Here is an 18,436-nt window from a genome sequence, read left to right as displayed (position 1 = left end):
GGTTGCAGGAAAGAGGAGGAGAGGGATGCTCCACCGCCAGTGACGTCACAAAAATAAAGACTCCATGCTACCAATAGCTGCCTCCAGTCCAGTCAAAGGTACTTTTATTTTTTTAAATAAATTTCTTTGGTTTGGTTTAATTTATTTTGAACATGCATATGTCCAAAAAGGAGTAGGAAGAAGCAGAGCTTATCTAATCCTACCCCCTCTTCGTAGTACATCAATTGCTAATACATACATGTGAATACATACAAACACGCGCATACATACATGTATATACATCTGCACCTACACAAGTTCACACATATATACATATACACTACACACATATACAGTATACAGGTACACACGTTTAAAAAAACATTTATTTTTTCCCCCTTTTTTTCTCCTTTTCCTTTCCTTTTCCCTTTCTATTTATCCTGTCCTTTCTCTCCTGTCGATATCCACATCCTCTTCAGTATTGCACTGCGAGTGACGCTGGGTTTGTATGCAAGAGTTCCTTTTATTAATTATATTGAGGTTATTGCTATGGAATGTAATCCTTCTTGTTGCATTGGTCTATCTTGTAGGGCGTTTCCTCCATTATGCTTATTGTCATGGTAATATGATCTTTAATATCTATTCAGATCACTGATATCTTGAACAACAAGTACTCTTGCAACTCCTGGGCCTCCTTTTAGTTTGATGTAGATTTTCCCGTTAGTGCTCCAAGTGTTTTGAATCTTTCCCTGCTTCCTCAGGTCTCGTGCTTTCTTGGCGATGTCGGCATTGCGTTTTGTGAGATGCTCATTCATGTAGACGTTGGTGTCTCTTAGCTTCTTTCCCTGTTTCAGCAGTGCAGTTTTGAATTCCCTGCTGGTGAACTTAATGATGACAGGTGTGATGTTGTTTCTGCCATATGCTGGGACGCAAGTGTCAAGTTAGCAATCTGTTGCTTTATTGAAGGAACATCTCTTGACTTGGGTGTGATTTGGAGCCCTGTGAGGACCACATCATTCATTCGTGCCATCTGATCCATCTCGTCAATGTAGTTTTTAATTTGCTCCTTGATATTCTCCTTTGTTTCTTTCTCTTCCTCAAGGGTGGTGCGAAAGGCAGCATCATCCTTCAATAGTGCCTTGATGTCATCCTGTAGAATGTTGATATCATTGCATAATGCTGTATTTTCTTCCCTGTGGTCTTTAGCGTCCTTAAGATCAGTACTTGAGGTGGCTTCCATAGGGTTTATAGCCTCCTTGAGAGCAGTGCGCAAGGCAGCGTTATCTTCCAATAATGCCCTGATATCATCCTGCAGAACCCTAACATCCTTGTATAATACTGTATTTTCTTTACGGTTTTTCGCTTCTTTAAGAGCGGAGCGCAAGTCGGCATTGTCATTTCCTTAATATCGTCCTGCAGAGCCTTGATATCTTCCATAGGGTATTTAACCTCCTTAAGAGCAGCACTCAAGTCTGCATTTTCATCTCGCAACTTCTTGAATTCTTTTTAGTTTTTTGATAGCCTTGCTCTGTGCTCTATTTTCTTCCATAATGTTTGTGACACCAATAGTGACATCCAATATGACCTCCTTTATAGCTGTAAATGAAGCAATATGTATCTCTGCCATTGAATGCAGATTCTCAATTGCTAGGTTTCATGGAATTGTTTTTATGTCCATGTCCTCTGAAAATTCAGAGCCAGAATCATTTTCCTTTGTGTTTGGCATTGTTGCTAAGCAACCTCTTTGAACTTCAGCATTTGACTAGTTAGCTACACTTGCTAGCAGGTATTGATACTTGTATCTGTACCTCTCAACTGTCCGAGTTAAAGTTGGGGGATTCAGCAAGCAGCACTGATCTTGTGTTCATGAAGTGTAGTCAGGAAAGCACCAAAATAGTTAAAATTTCCAGTATCATCAGCAGAGCTCCTGCCATACACGTCCTTCCCCGTCAAGGGAAAAACAAAAAAAAATAATAAATAAATGAATAAAAAATGTGTCCATACATTCGTATTTTTACTATGGTACAGTAGTACCTCGCATAACATAAACCTCCTTTTACGTAAATTCCACTGAATGTAAAGAATTTTTCGCATGGTATTACGGAAGAAATTCCATATAACATAAAGCGTCAAGTCGGTGCAAGTTTTTTTTTTTTTCAATCAACTTTATTAATGCCTCAAGTCGGTGCAAGTTCAGACTAACACATGGTGACGCCTTCTGACGCTTCACGCTCTCATTGGCTGATTTTCGGGGCACCGCCTCCACTCTCACCTCATTGGTTGATTATCGGGGCACCACCTACGCCCTCATCTCATTGGCTAAGTTATACAGCACGTACGTGAGTTTGTGTGAGAGACAGGCTTCTCCCTTCAACCTCCTTCCTCTTCGTAGTCGCCCTTAAACTAACTTAAACAAGTTAAGTTACAAATTTTGCACACAGCATTATTGTGTAGTGCGTGTGCGTTTGTCTGTGAGACCAGCTGATTCTTAGACTCTTTGAGTTGCGTTTCGACTCAGGCTAGTCCTCCTCCTCCTTCCTGCCTCCACTTGCGCTCCTGATCAAGACATCTCGTGAACGGTAGGATTGTTTTTGTTTTTCAGTTTTATTCATTTACAGTAATCTTATTTATTACCTTATTTTATATTGGAATGTTACTCTACTATGTTTATGCGAACGTTTTCTTATATTTTCCCACCATATTTGGTGGTGAACGGATTAGGCTATTTACATGTATTTTACGCTTCGTATAACATAAAAACCCTATAACATAAAGGTTCTCGGAACAGATTATTTACGTTGTAGGGGTGTCTACTCTATTTCTAAATTATTGAATTTTTTTGCCACAAAATGTTTCATATATCGGGATTCTTTTTCAGAGGTATGCTGGCAGTCACTGCCTAATAATATTGAACTTGAATGTCATTGATGTGAGCAATTAGAATTTAATGTTACTTTAATCACCTAAATTTTAACTGAACTAATTTTCAGTCTTATTGAAATTGAATTATAATAATATAATACAGTACATTCTAAAAGGTTAACGCAATCCATGTGTGATGTTCCGACTTTGATTTTTTTTTTTAATTTCCAAGTAATTGAAGCAACAAAAGGTTTTACTTTTCCATATAATCTGAATGAGGGCTTATTAAACAGCAAGAAAAATATATTGGTCAAGCTCAGGATATTGAGTTCTAATAATTATGACCAAATTCTTGACATACAACATAGTCCAAATGTCCACCACACCCTGTTGCGGGACATTTTCATCTTTATTCATAAGCAGGGACAGACTCATTAGGCAAACACAGGCATTTGCATAGGGCCCCAAGATTTCCAAGGGCCCCCATATGTCTCATAAAATCTTTGTTTTTTTCTTTAATTTAAAGTACATATTACAGTTTTAGTCTTAATTCACCTGCTTAAAACTACATCTAAATGCATAATCTATCGTGTTCGTTTCGACTGGTCCCCTGTCCCTTCTCATGCAATGGACTATTCCATCTTACTGCGCATGTAATGTTATTGGACTTCTGTGCGACCCACAGTTTGTCCATAACAAACACCATGTTCGAATGTAAGGTGGTTTATAGTGCACCTGGCACCAGGACACACTAGGTCCCAGGTCTGTGATCGACTTTGTAGTCGTATCATCAGACCTGCATCCGCATGCTCTGGACATGCGGGTGAAAAGTAGGGCTGAGCTGTCAACTGATCACCACCCAAACGTGTAGTGACGATGTGCTGGGAACATCTGGTCTGCTGTTCGTTGAGTCTTCAACTCTCACCTTCGGCAGAGCTTCGCCTGCATCCGTGAGAGGATGGCAATATAGAGTTTGAATGGGCCGTATTTCGGACCTTCATTGCTGAAGTTGTGCAAACCTGAAGTTAGGGTTGCCGTCAAGCTGAAGAAGGAGTCCTATCGAACATGGATGGTTTGTGGGACTCCTGAAGCAGCTGAGCCGTACCGGCAGGCCAAACGGCAAGCGGCTTTGGCAAAAACTGGAGTGTGGGAGGAGTTTGCCAGCAGTAAGTCTAGGTTGTTCTTGATGAACTTTGGCCTCCGCCAAGGCTACCCTTTGTCACTGATTCTGTTCCTAATTTTTATGGACAGAATTTCTAGGCGCAGCCAAGGCGTCGAGGTGGTCCTGTTTGGGGGTCTTAGGATTTCATCTCTGCTATTCACAGATGATTTGGTCCTGATGGCCACAACTGGCTGTGACCTTTTGCGTTTACTGGGACGGGTTGAAGCTGAGTGTGAAGCTTCTGGGATGAGACTCAGCACCTCCAAATCCAAGCCATGGTTCTCATTCGGAAAAGGGTGGATTGCACCGTTGGGAGTGAAGTCTCGCCCTAGGTGGAGGAGTTCAAGTATCTCGGGATCTTGTTCACGTGTGAGGGAGGTTTGGAGCATGATGTCGACAGGCAGATTGGGGCAGCGTCTGCAGTAATGCAGTCGCTGTACCGGACCATCATGGTGAAGAGAGAGCTGAGCCAGAAGGCAAAGCCCTCAATTCACCTGTCGATCTGTAGTCCCACCCGCACTTATGGTCATGACATTTGGGTCGTGACCGAAAGAACGAGGTTACGGATACAAGCGGACGATATGAGTTTCCTCCAAAGGGTGACTGAAAGATATTTTAGGCTTAATTTATCTATTAATACACATAAAATGAATATGCTGGTACCTGGTGACCACAGAGGAAGGTCCATCCATCCATCTATCCGTTTTCTTGTCCTCATTAGGGTCGTGGGGTTGGGTATCCAGGAGCCTATCCCAGCTAACTTTGGGAGAGAGGCGGGGTACACAGAGTAAGGGTTACAACATATTTATGAACCACATTTTAAAATTTCCAAGAATTGTCAAGACAGAAAATCAAATAACTGATAAGAGAAACTAGAATCAAAACCAAAATTAAAAAAAAGACCCTAATAAACCAAATGAACAGGGGCGGTACAATCACCACAGGGACAGAACTTATTAAGTTTTAAAGCATTAAGAACTTATTGGCCAGTTTGCAAAAAAGTAAGATCAATTATTCTTAATTCATTCATCCTTTTTTCATATTGTTATGCTTCATGGTAGAAGTGGACTTACAATTTAAAGTGTGATTGTTCAAATTTAAATTGGGACGTTTTTTAAACAAAATATAGCATGTAATGTCATGGGGGACACAAATGGCAACGGATTGTAGGAATGTAGGAATGGCCTGAATGATTTATTCTACTATTTTTAAGTAATCACTTTTGTTTAGAGTGAGATGGCAAAAGAGCAATACTTGCTTTCTGTTTGCTATGCAGTTCAAGACACCAGCGTTTCAACAAACAATTGCAATTTTATTTCCATCAAATGGAAAGATTTACAATCTCTGACTTGAAAAAAAAAAAAAAAAAGAGACGCGGTGCCTTTTATTACATATTCATATCTTTACACAGCGGCAATGCAAAATAAGTGACAATTTCAAAGGTTTTTCTCTTTCTGACACTTAAACTTTAATTAGGCTTTTTTCCTCTTTCTTTTTGTTTAAACGGCGGTAATAGCGAGAAGAGTTGCACAGGGAATAACATCCAGTCAGTCATGAGCCAATGCGAATGTTTATTTCGATTGCCATGGAAGGATGTTGAGTTTATTGCTGCTCTCCAATGGCGATGGGACCCAGCGTGACAGCACCTTTCCAGACTGTCTCTTCTGTGAAAGAAAGATGGAAGACATGTATCGCATATCAATGATAACAAGATCTCTAAAGAAATGACATACCATCTGTCAATGAACGGCCCTTCCTTGAACCGCCGCCAGTGACCCAGGTACTGCCTATTTGTTTGCCACCTGAACCGCCGCCAGTGGTCCAGGAACCGCCTACTTGTTTGCCACCAGGGTTCCAGGAACCGCCCACTTGTTTGCCACCGCCAGGGTTCCAGGAACCGCCCACTTGTTTGCCACTGCCGGAGGAACCACCGCCACCAGTGCCCCAGGAACCACCCACTTGTTGGCCATCTGTTTTGCCTGGGTTCCATCCTGCGTTGCCTCCACTGTTCACTACACCTTGACCAGAAGATCCGTATCCACCGGCGTCACAGGAGTTGCATGCCGCATCCACTCCGCTAGCCTCCTTCCAACTGGTCGGGCAAGGTTGACACAAGCAGTCAGTACAAAATGTGCTCAGTATGTGTCCTTCTCTTGCTTATCATCACTCACCCATTTATGAAGGAGCAGGCCCTGTGGTCAGAATCAATGCTGCGGCTTGTAGATGTGGCTCTCATGTAGCAAGTCATGTAGAGCTGTTTGGAGTAGATGAGAGTCATTTCAGTCGGGTTCAACACATTGTTCAACTCAATCTGAGAGGGGCTCACCAATCCACTTTCAGCACCCTGGAACCTAAAGGCCTCTAACATGAACCGAAGCTTGTTCTCTTCTGTGCGTGGCATGAATTTAGAGTCCGATCTCGTGATCCATGCATCAATTAAACATCTGCAGGCAAGACAGGCGGAGTCAAGACACCGCAGCAGCTGTTTTAGACAGTGTGAAGAGTGCCTTCAACTAATAAATAAATAAAGAAACACTATCTTTTTTTTAAAGCTTAAAAAAACAGTTATGTTAAAGGTAAGAATCTGTTTGAATTGAATTAAAAGCTGCAATGCTGACACTAATGCAAAAAGAAACACTCTGCCTGGTGTGCAGCAGGGAAGTTTTGTGCTGTCAGATATAACCTTTAAGTAAGTTCAAACATTCAACGTTGAAACAGCTGATCTTAAAATAGCATTATTTTAGAGGCTGTAATACAAAAACCGGCACTATCTACAGTTGATTATTTTAGAGCACGGGTGTCAAACTCAAGGCCCGGGGCCAGATACAGCCCACCATATTGCAAAAGCCTGACAATAATGCATGTCAAAAAAGACACATATTAAAAATTATTTTTAAAAATGAATTTGTTTTATTGTTTGTATTATTAGTATGTTTGTTATATTTTATTAATATTATTATTAATATTTTTTATACATTTCTATTCTGTTAAATAAAAAAATGACAAACCTGTACAGCTGTACTGTGATGTGTTTTTAAAAAAATTCTGTCTTGGAATTTCGCAAAGGCCTTGCAGTGTACTGTATTTGTCAAAACATTGTTAAAGTGAGATTATTACAGCGATGGTAATACAACAAAAATTCACGAAGGAATTGCAGTAAATCGGTCTTCAAATTGATACAAAAAGCAGCACAGTATCTGTTGAGTCGTTGAGAGGTTAGGGATGCGTCCTCATGTTTGTAACACGCTTTAACAGAGACGCGTATATGGAACAATGAAACCAGGATGCCAAACCTATGTTATGTATATGGTAGGTTTGTTGTATAAGGAATCGTAATATAGCGTGGCTTAGCGGTCAACAAAAGTACAGCTTCCCAACCTTGCCTTTCTCCACCTCATTGACTTCCATACATGCACACACACACCTATACCTATGCCCACGTGACCAATGCGCCTCTGCACCGATGTCTCCTACGGTGTTATTTATTTCATTTCTTAAAAATTCAGTTATTTTACAAAGGCCATATTTAAGTGCATCTTTAATTAAATTATATTATCAATAGGGAACAATTTAAAGGAAAACTGCACTTTTGGGGGGAATTTTGCCCATCATCCACAATCCTTATGTGAGACATGAACATATATGTCTTTCTCTTTTCTGTGTGTTTTAAAGATATAAAAACAGATAAAAAGAGCCAGCCCATTACTGCACATATGGGACATACTTATTCCTCCTATAAAGTCGTCTGAAAAAAGTCTCAAAAAATCGCCAACAACGCTGCATTTACATATAATATGACATGGATATTAACCAAGGTACAGCGACATTGTTATTATTATTATTAGCATTGTTATGCCGATCGAACTACATTACTGGCATATTGACACTTACCCAGAGCACACCTCCTAGCTACTAGCCAGCTAGTGACTAGCTTCACCACAGACTTGCCCGTAGCGGGTCAGCGTAGCACTCACAACGTCTCAGACACTAACAAAAGGTAAGGCTACATATTCGAGATGCCGCCACTGCTGCTGTGTTTTTACTTTTGAGTTTGGAAAAGCTAACGCTAGGTGTAGGCATTCATTTCTACGACATTGCTATGTGAAATCAACGCGCCAAGCAAGGAATTTCCAGTAATGCTTAGAATAGCCAAAATACGCAAAATACTGTAAGTATTACATGTTATCATGAATGTACCTGTTACTACATGGTCACAGCATGCATATAAAAACCATAAAACCTTGTTGGAGGTTTTTAGAGGTGTTATAATGGCAGTCTTTGTAGGCGACATAAGTGCATCCCATTACGTGCACTACTGAACCGTCGCTTTTTATCTCTTTTTATATCTTTAAAACACACAGAAAAGAGAAAGACATATGTGTTCATGTCTCACATAAGGTGGATGATGGGCAAAATTCCCCCAAAAAGTGCAGGTTCCCTTCAAGTGAACATCTGTGAAAAAGCATTTTAAAAACAAAACAGCAACCACAACACTACCAGCTATAATACAACCTGCCCTACTACAACCGTATTATTGTGTTTGAATGCATTCTTTCACTGGGGACCATCTGCCTGCACTCATTGGCATAGAGCACATGTGTCAAACTCGTGCCCTGGAGGGCCGAGACGCTGCAGGTTTTCTCTCCAACCAGTTTCTTCAGCAGGTGATTTAATTGATGAGCTCCTTCCCTCAAACTGAAGGTGTTGATCATTAAAATCACCTGCTTTAGTGACTGGTGGAAAGAAAACCTGTAGTGTCTCGGCCCTCCATGGCACGAGTTTGACACCCCTGGCATAGAGATAATAACCTACAATTCTTGAAGGACTTTGGGAAATGTGCTATAAATCTAAATTTATTGTAAATATTATGGTTATTATACGCAAACCTCCCTCACCCATTCTCAATGAAGGCATATCTGGGGCTGGAGTTAATTTCGGGTGTCAGCGTAGCCACACAGTTGTCCACATAAACACGGAGGGGCACGTGATAGTACTGCTTGACTGTGGCCTCGACAAAAATCATGTCCCCTAGATAGTACTCGTAGCGGGGCCTCTCATTCATCCAGTCGCCTGTGCGGCAAATTGGGATTGGAGAGAGATTAGAATACATTTACAAATATGCACAAGGAATTATGGACAGAGAAACTTACTGGTCATGAGGGTCAGACTGAAGTACAAGAACTCCTCTGCAACCTTGACGGAAGAGAACGGGACCCAGTGTGGGTCGAGAGGTAGGCTGCTCACGTTGTGATGCCTATATGTTTGATAATTAGGACACAAAGAAAAGCCGGCAAGTCAAATGCTGCAACTTGAGCATGGTCCAAATAAAAGCCCATTACATTTTGGTGCGGGTCCGGACAGCGGTAGGGTTTCCTTTTGCAAATTCAGAAAAAATGCATGCATTTGAATGAAATGAGGGCAGGAAGGGGTACAACTCTAGTTTTGCGTGTGGGGGCGCACACCTTGGGTAGTGGCATTCCACAATCACGGCAGCATTTGTAGTCCTCACAACAGGGGAGTCGCCCAATGGTTTGGGGTTGTACTGGAGACTGAAGGTGTAGATGAGAGAGTCGTCCGTCATCTAGTGAACAGATGAAAGTAAGTCAAAAAAGAAGTATGATTACGCTCACAGTGACGTGTTCAATATCGTCCCACGATGGACTGAAAGTTTGGCACTGGGCTTACCTGTAACCTGCTGTTGCAATCATGCAGTTCAGACTCATAAATCAGCACCTGAGCGACTGAGTCTTCCCCCACATGGCCGCAGTTTCCCAGAGTAAGGTCATCAGGATTGATGAACTGGCCTATTCCAAATAAGTCCTTCTTGACCTCCACGTGTGTGTTCTTCTCGCGGCAGTCCACAGCAACAGTTGCAGCAGGGACAGGGTGCCGGAGCTCAAAGGGAACGTCAGGCTTAGGCTCAGCCTGGGGCTCTTCGGGGTACATCCAGGTGAGCGGCTTTTCAAATGGGGTCCTTGTCTGCTGGGTATCTTGGTTCCCCTGTTTGGTGTCCTGTCTCTGACTTGGGTAGCGCTGAGCATTGCACACGCTGCCGAGCAAGGCCAGTGCCACCAGGCACACAGCGGTGCACTTGATCACCATGGCTTCACAACAACGAGTGATCCTCACAAGGTGTTGTAAGGATGGAGAAAGGGTTCACCTACTTTTATAAGCCGGGCAGCCTGTCTGCTTCTGCTTCAGTTTGTGTCCCACCCCTTTTGTTGGACATCTCCTGTGTGAGCTGATAAGTGTCAGCCATCATCTCTGCTGGGGTTTGTATTAAAATTTTGTATTAAAATGGTGCCAAGAGTCCATGCAGTTCTGTAACACAACATCACAATGTGGATAAATGGAAAGCCAAATAGGGAAAATAAAGGTGAAAAAATACAAAATATAACATTTACATTATAAAATGTTAAAAAAAAAACAGGTGTAATAACGATTTTAAAAAACTAAATGTGTTTTCTCCCCAGGAAATCAACAAAAAAAGGTATTGATAATGATGAAATAATTTATCATTACAAATAAAGAAAGAGCGGACTGACTATCATTAAGAATAATGATTCATCATTTGAAAAAAAAAATGCTAAAGTAAAAAAAAAATAAATCAGTACAATGTACTGCCAATGATCAATTCATATACAGTTTCCTCTATTATTTAAAAAAAAAAAAAGTATACCGAGAAGACAGTGGTCACCAAAAGGTTATGTTGACAGTAGGTTAGGGTCACCTGCCCTCAACAGGACATGTCACACTCCTGCCTTTTGCCAAAGTAAATTTATATAAAAATCAATTGTGGACCCAGCCACTACTGACTGGTGGAAGTTTCAAAACAGAAAAATCAGGCCAGACTCAAAATCACTGAGTGTATAAGCCATACTAAAAAAACAACAGCTATTTGTGCAAGTGTATGTAAGCATACAGTAAGTATAAATTGACTGATGCACTTGGTGCACAGTGTGCCGGCAACTGTATGTGTATATCAGTGTGTGTATATATTATGTATATACAGTATTGTATATGTTAGGACAAACTTGATGACTGGCGCATGCTCAGAAACCATGAGCTGAGTACTGTGCTTTCATTCACTAGCGTATTACTAGAATTAGGGATGGGCATTTGATGAAATCCGCTTGATTGAAGAAATTTAACAACCAATTAATCAAAAATGTATTCATTTAAATATTATTTGCAATGGGATGGGGAAAATGTTCTGAACTCCTGATTCCATGCCAGTGTTGTATAGAGCAGCAATGATGCCTGGAGAGGTTGGGCCACAGCATGGATATACAGTAGCTTAAATTTGAATCACCATGGAATCTTGCAAATATACAGATTGGTTAATCCATGGTTTATGGTGTTCCATGTTGCGAGATTTTGTAGTTACAAACTGCCTCCCATAAATTAATTAAAAACATAATTTTGGTCCGTAAACACGAGACTCACTCGAAAACTAGTTACACCATGTGTTGTCAGAAGAATATGAGCAGCGTGCAGCACACCACCCCGAGGAAGAATAACATTGCTTATTAGTTAACTTTTTACACTTCGTATGACATCTCCCAAGCAGCAGTGCGTCAAAGAAAAGGAAAGCCATCATTATGGAAGTGAAAATGAGCATTATAAAAAGCTCAGGAGAAGTGACACGCTCACCAATATTGGCTTCTCATTTGGTCCCGACTGCTGGACTGCCGCGATCGTCATTAAGGATTAAGATTACTGAAGGCTAATGAATGCTAGAGGGGTCATGGATTCCGTGCGCTGTTACATGGAGATCTGTGAGCAGAAAGATTAGCCTGGGTCAAGTTAAAAAGGCCTGCAAGACAACCACAGTTATAAAAATAAGGAGTTGTTCTCTTTATTACAGTGCCATTTAATTCTTACATTGAATCTTTTTATTACTGTATATATTTTTAAAATTTAGATATATTTTAGGCCCAACTCAAAACTCAACTTACACCACAGTTTAGGAACAAAACTCGTTTTAAACCAGAGGACAAACTATATTTTTCATATTGACTATCAATTTAGAGTGATACATACGACGATGAACCGCAAAGTTGAAGATGCGTTCTTTGGCTGCTTACCGACAAACTTATTTGTTCCAGCAATACCTACAAAAGGCCACGAGGTGACAGTATAACTCCCCAAACCTTGTTCCCTCCCCACTATATGTCCATCGGTTGTCTTCATTTTGTTTTTTTTTTAGTTTTATTATACATTGGTTTATCTTCTCGTTTTGTAAGAATGTTAATATTGATTTAAACCATTGCCTGCACAGTTAATAAAGGTTTTGTTGATAGTAACAGTTTGAGCCCGGAACAGATACATTATTTCCTATGGGAGATTTAAAAATTCCAACAACACATAAATCACAGAACAGATTGTCTTTTGAAGCGCCACCGTTAAAGAGATTTCATTCAAAGTCGATCACTGTGTTTGTTTCTGAATTAGACTTTCAACACGCCCCCTAATTTCAGGCAATTGAAACTGATCGTAGTGCACTAGTTGTATTATTCCATTTAATGTCTGGCAGAAGGTAGCCAATCAGGCTTCATTGTGCTCTTCATTACATCAATGGCACAATGCGCTCAGTGAAGATAAGACTATGTTTATTTTGTCAGGATCTGCTGAACACAAGATAGCGTGACCGCGGCAGCAGTGTAGGTCATCCAGACCCTGTGAAGGTTTTTATCGTTTACCATTTTTATGTCACCAACAAGGCCGTGATTTTTCAAGCAGGATTTTAGTGTTGTTTGGATAATTGCTTTGCCACTTTCCAGTCATTTCCTGCATCATTTCACTTACACTTGGGTAGGTAGCATGGGTAGGAAACAAATTTCTCAACATGAAAAATGCCGTATAAAAGTCAGGGTGTTGTTACCATGTTTTCTGACAGCGGCAGAGTGTTCACTGTGAACTGCTGGCAATGAAGTTGATCTGTCTCCTCACTCTCGCCCTGCTCATGGGCTTTCTGGCCGGGGCTCAAAAGTTCACCAACCAACAGCCTGACAACCCCACCAAGTCCAAAGCCCCGACAGGCACACACCAACTCTCTTGTGAGGTGGAGGCACGTCACAAGATACAGTGCGGCTCTGCAAGCATCTCCTCTTCTGATTGTCGTGACATTAACTGCTGCCATGATGGCCACATGTGCTATTATGGCAAATGTGGTAGGTCTTTTTTTCTTGTTTGTATGACTGCATCCTGTGTTTTGACAATTCAGTAAAAATGCTGTCTTAAGTCACTCTCCAGTGCACCAAGGATGGCCAGATGATAGTGGTGGTCGCCAGAGAATCCACCCAGCCCAACATTGACTTCGAGTCCATATCATTCCATGCAAATGAGCCAAGGTGCCGCCCAGTTGACGCCACTTCAGCTTTTGCGATCTACCAGTTCCCCATCACAGCCTGCGGCACTGTGATTATGGTGAGGCGGACTTTATTACTTTCTTTCATTATTACTTTCTGACAGTAAGAAAACTTGTAATGCTGCAAACCAACTGTAGGAAGAGGATGGTGTTGTAATCTATGAGAACAGGATGTCGTCCACCTATGAAGTCACTACTGGACTGTATGGAGCAATTACCAGGGACAGCCAATATCAGTATGTGGTTCTCCTATTCCTACACTCTCATTAGACACTAGTTAGGTTGGACACTTGACCGAATTTTAACATTGGTGAAAATGCAATTGAATTTTTATATATTTAGAATATCCAATGGCTATAAATACTAAGGAAATGTTCTTCCACTTTTGAGTTTTAAACAATTAATGCTAGGCAACAAATCGCAAAACTGATGCAAGCCAGCAAACTAGATATAGCAGTTCTGCTGTTGCAGTCAGGTAGGGGGATGCACTCGATTTTGCCTCACTTCTCAGTTATTATCCATTAACGAATCATTTATTATGCCACTCCTTGGATACTACGTACAGTAACTAGTCAATGTCAGCAAAAACAGACGGTCACTATTAGTAAGGCAATTTATTTATATGACACTTTTCACAAAGGCCACAAAGTGCTTGACAAAACAGATGTCAAATATGCATAAAATGCAAAACAACATTAAAATATAAAGAGGTCATAGGTTAAAATGATTCAATCCTAGGCAAAAAATTTAAAGAACTCATCGGTTCAAATTATTCAAAGTCCTGGTTAAAAAGGTCATTTTAGCTTTACCTTGAATTGAGTGCAAAAGGACACAAAGTTCATCGTGTTATTTTACAAATCCACTGCTGGACACATCATTAGGTACACCTGTATAATCGAATGCGATCACACGACATGTATGGAAAGTCTTCATTTGCTAAAATGATAATGCAAACAAAGAGATACTGTAGGTGGTTACATTATTATTACCCCTCAAGAGTCAAAACTGAACATAATCTTGCAACGTTGTATTGGATTGCAGGTGTGCCTGATATTGTGGTGTTTATAAAAATAATAATAATAATGTCCCGGTTGGTTTCTCACAGGGTGCTTCTGCAGTGTAAATATGCAGGCTTCTCCACTGAAGCGCAGGTCATTGAGGTGGGCCAGGTTCCTCAACCGAATCCAGCTGCAGCTCCTGGGCCCTTAAATGTGGAGCTCCGGCTGGGCAGTGGAGTGTGCACAACCAAGGGTTGTGTTGAAGGTGTGCGTAGAACGTTGTCATGTTAGTCCCCATTGGAAGTGACTTTGATTTCAGCTTTTATATTTTTCTGTACTCACAGAGGATTTGGCCTTCCGCTCCTTCTACGAGGATAGTGACTACCCGCTTTTAAAGGTGCTCAGAGATCCCGTGTATGTTGAGGTCAGAATGCCGGCTAGGACTGACCCCAACCTGGTCTTGACTCTTGGGCGATGCTGGGCCACTGCTAACCCCAGCCCTCACAGCGTGCCTCAGTGGGACTTGCTGGTTGATGGGTAAGAGTAAGTGGCACTCTTGTTTTAATCATCAGATGATTTGGGATGTTTTAGATATGATCTCTTGTCTCGCCCTGATCACAGCTGCCCGTGGGTGGATGACAGTTACCAGACCACCCTGGTTCCAGTCGGCCCCTCTTCAGGCCTCCTGTATCCCACCCACCACAGGAGGTTTATCTTCAAGATGTTCACTTTTCTGTCCACTGTGGTGAACAATTCAGGCAAGGGAGGGGCCACAGATCCAGAGGTTAGGAGTCCTCTCACACGAAAGGTATGTGATGCAAAAATATGAAGAAATTGCAAATAAAATCTATTTTCATAGATGCCCAACACTAATTAATCAGCCTTTTTGCCCTAAAGGACAGGTGATACCACTAGTTGGCTGTAATTACCTTTTCAATGACTGGTGTCGCACTAGACATCTTTATCACCACACACACAGCCTATAAAGCAGACGTGGCATCTGTAAAGCATTTAAGTAAAATGTGTTGTTTTATGTAGGAGCAGTATTTAATATGTTTCTAAAAATGCATTTGTGCAAATAAAGACCTACCCTGCTCCTGTCTGCAGGATTAAACATTCCTTTTGTGTCTTCCACCAGGTGTACATCCACTGTGACACAAGTATGTGTCAGCGCTTGTTTGAAAACAACTGTGAACCTACGTGCTTCAGGAAGAGTAAGTACTACACAATTTGATGCTAATCAAGTTAAGGGATGGTTCAGATTTTTTGACATGAAGTTGTATGACATCCCCATCAGCAGTGTAGTGTATCAACAGTGACTTAGACCCCACTTTGTCACGTGAGCGGAGTTCTGGTCAGATTCCGGTGAGCAGGAACGTAGTTCCAGTTAGTTGCTGGGGTCACTTTAGGGTTGGGCGATATATCGATATTTTTAAAATATCAATATTTACTTGAAGCAGAATATCAAAACCAACCATATCATTGATATCGATATAGATATAGGATTTGCACTGTTTCAAATCCAGTCTATATCCAGTCTACATAGCAGAAGCCCGACGGCTCCAGTCAAAGCGACAGCCTCTGCCGTGAAAGAATAAGTCAGCAAGGAATAAGCGGTAGCTCAGTAATGTGGAGGTACTTTGAATTTAGAGAATAAAAAAATCTTTTTCAGCACCTTAAAACTTGACACAAACTCCAATACGAGGAATGTGTAAAGCTGCACGCTTTTGCATTCCTCATGAAAGGAAAAGCAAAGGGTGTGCTATTATAAAGAGGTGTCCTATCACATTGCTAAGATACGGTCCTGTTGAAACAGAGGGAAAAAATGGCTTTAAAAACCTGCTGAAAATGATGGACTCGCGATGTCCAGCGAGCTTCGCGGTCACAATTATTTAGCATGACAAGCTTTAACAAATGTACAAGGAAATTAGACAGACAGTTGCTAACCCTGATGCAGTTGACAGGTTGGTTGGTATTCCTGGCACAAAATAAGGACATTTTCTTCTAAAAATGTTTACCTAAAAAAATACCACTATTCAATATAAAGATTTTGAGTTGCTGACATTTTAAAATATCCTCTTAAACCGGGCACTTCTTATTTTGTTATTAGCTGAGGATTTGAGCACAGCTAAAGGTTTGTTCTAAAAAGATTATACTTGACTTTTTCTATTTTTATTTCAAAAAGAGAATAGCCTACTTTATTTTAGAGGCTATTTTTAGATTTAAAAAATGTATGTGCAGCTTGCATGAAGCTTTAAAATAAAAAAAAAACATCGTCATGTTAAGTAGGCTATTTACTTTAATAAAACAACTTGACACGCATATTTGGCTTTGATTTTGTCTGAAGTCACTTTGCGTACAAAATATCAGGATATATATCGTATATCAATATTCTTCCTAAAATATATAGAGAGATGGGTGTTGGTCCATATCGCCCAGCCTTCGCTCACTTAAGTAAAGAATTTGGCTTCTCAAAACAATATGGGTTCAAAAGAGTAACATTTGCATCACAAAACTGTGGCTAACAAAAAAGTCAGACCTCTCAGTCGCTTTGCATTATTTCCTCTCCATTCGTATCACTACACGCTCTCGCCTGTCCATTTTTATGTGCGTGTTCCACAGTGTTTATACTTGTATACGCGGATGGAGACTGCTGCGACAGTCTTCCTCCGCAGACGACACAACAGTCATCGGTCTCATCCAAGGTGGCGAGGAGTCGGCGTACAAAGTTCTTATGTTAGCCATCTGAGAAGATCAAATACATTGGTTTTGGTGCCTGTTTCCCAATATATTAGTGTGCGTGTGTGAATGTATAAACGAGAAGCATTAACTTAAATTTCTTTGTAGAAAGGTGCTTTATGAAAGTAAGTACTTTTAGTTGAACTCATTTACAGCGCAGCCTTGCCACATCCAATATGGCGGTGACATTGACGTATCGCAGCAGTGGGCAGACCCACTCAATGCGATGTCTACATCCATCCATCCATCCATTTTCAACACCGCTTCTCCTCTTTCGGGTCGCGGGGGCATGCTGGAGCCTATCCCAGCTGACTTCGGGCAACAGGCGGGGTACACACTGGACTGGTCGCCAGCCAATCACAGGGTGATGTCTACATATACATCATATACATATATATCTATATATATCTTCCCCCAGGCTGTCACTCTGATCAACACCTGAACACATCAGTGTTGAGCCCACCCCCCCAAAAAAATCACTTGAATGTAAATCCTGTTTTTTCTTTCATGTAAATACTGTCTTTTGCATAAATGCGGATGTCCCGGTTTATTATCACACACCCACTTCCTTGAATTCCACTGTCATTATATTATTATCCCTTTGCACATCTCAATCGTACTCTTTAATTACTTCTTATTTATTTATTTCATAAGTGTCTGTGTATATGTACAGTGAGAGCTAATTTTAACCCAAGTCAAATTCCTTGTTTGAGTAAGCATACTTGGCCAATAAAGCGGATTCTGATTCTGTGGAACAGATGTACAAGAATGGACAGGTGAGAGTGCGTAGTGATACGAACGGAGTGGAAATAACACAGTCAGTGACTAAGGTCTGAGTTTTTGTTTGCAACGCTTTTGTGATGTTACCCTTTTGAACACATATTGTTTTGAGAACCAAACTATTTACTAAAGTGACCCCAGCAACTAACCGGAACTACTTTCCTCCTCACTGAAATCTGACCAGAACTCCGCTCACGGAACAAAGTGGAGGGTAAGTCACCATTGACAGACTACAATACTGATGGGGATGTCATACTTCATGTCAAAAAATACAAACTATCCGTTTAGGATATGTTGCAGAGACATCTGATGTGTTATGTACAGGTATTACCAGACCTCAAGACTGCAGTTGACATACGTCTTGTATCCCACACAGGGAGGGACCTTGTCAGAGACACTTTCCAAAACACCTACAAGTATGACAGCACTGTGGTTAGCAGTTTGGAGATTCAGTATAAGGAGTTGAACTGAAGTGTGGCGTGGCATAACAACTTATAAATATCTGCTTCTTGATAGAAGTTTGAAATAAACACTGAAGTCGCTGAG

At 41.0% G+C, this 18,436-nt stretch overlaps 2 protein-coding genes across 3 annotated transcripts; one reads left to right on the top strand and one right to left on the bottom strand.

The window, feature by feature from the left end:
* Positions 1 to 5,332: 5,332 nt before the first annotated feature.
* Positions 5,333 to 10,189, bottom strand: LOC129181000 (zona pellucida sperm-binding protein 3-like). Its single transcript, XM_054775563.1, has 8 exons — positions 9,689 to 10,189; positions 9,466 to 9,584; positions 9,154 to 9,257; positions 8,899 to 9,073; positions 6,330 to 6,447; positions 6,175 to 6,257; positions 5,737 to 6,095; positions 5,333 to 5,667 (listed from the first exon to the last, which is right to left on the bottom strand). The coding sequence occupies exons 1-8, from the start codon at positions 10,103 to 10,105 to the stop codon at positions 5,606 to 5,608; spliced, it is 1,437 nt and encodes a 478-aa protein (XP_054631538.1). The 5' UTR covers positions 10,106 to 10,189; the 3' UTR covers positions 5,333 to 5,605.
* Positions 8,772 to 18,436, top strand: LOC129181001 (zona pellucida sperm-binding protein 4-like). 2 transcript variants are annotated; one of them, XM_054775564.1, is made up of 9 exons: positions 8,772 to 12,817; positions 12,903 to 13,176; positions 13,248 to 13,432; positions 13,512 to 13,609; positions 14,479 to 14,636; positions 14,716 to 14,908; positions 14,993 to 15,179; positions 15,510 to 15,585; positions 18,267 to 18,436. In XM_054775564.1, exons 2-9 carry the CDS (start codon positions 12,933 to 12,935, stop codon positions 18,359 to 18,361), a joined length of 1,236 nt encoding a protein of 411 aa, XP_054631539.1. In that variant the 5' UTR covers positions 8,772 to 12,817; positions 12,903 to 12,932; the 3' UTR covers positions 18,362 to 18,436. The 2 variants fall into 2 exon arrangements, with proteins under 2 accessions (XP_054631539.1, XP_054631540.1); XM_054775565.1 differs by having other exon boundaries at positions 18,215 to 18,272.

This window comes from Dunckerocampus dactyliophorus, chromosome 5 (assembly GCF_027744805.1).
Source record: "Dunckerocampus dactyliophorus isolate RoL2022-P2 chromosome 5, RoL_Ddac_1.1, whole genome shotgun sequence".
Lineage (NCBI taxonomy): Eukaryota > Metazoa > Chordata > Actinopteri > Syngnathiformes > Syngnathidae > Dunckerocampus > Dunckerocampus dactyliophorus.
The sequence above is the reverse complement of the archived record's forward strand: the minus strand, read 5'-3'. Positions and strand labels throughout refer to the sequence as shown.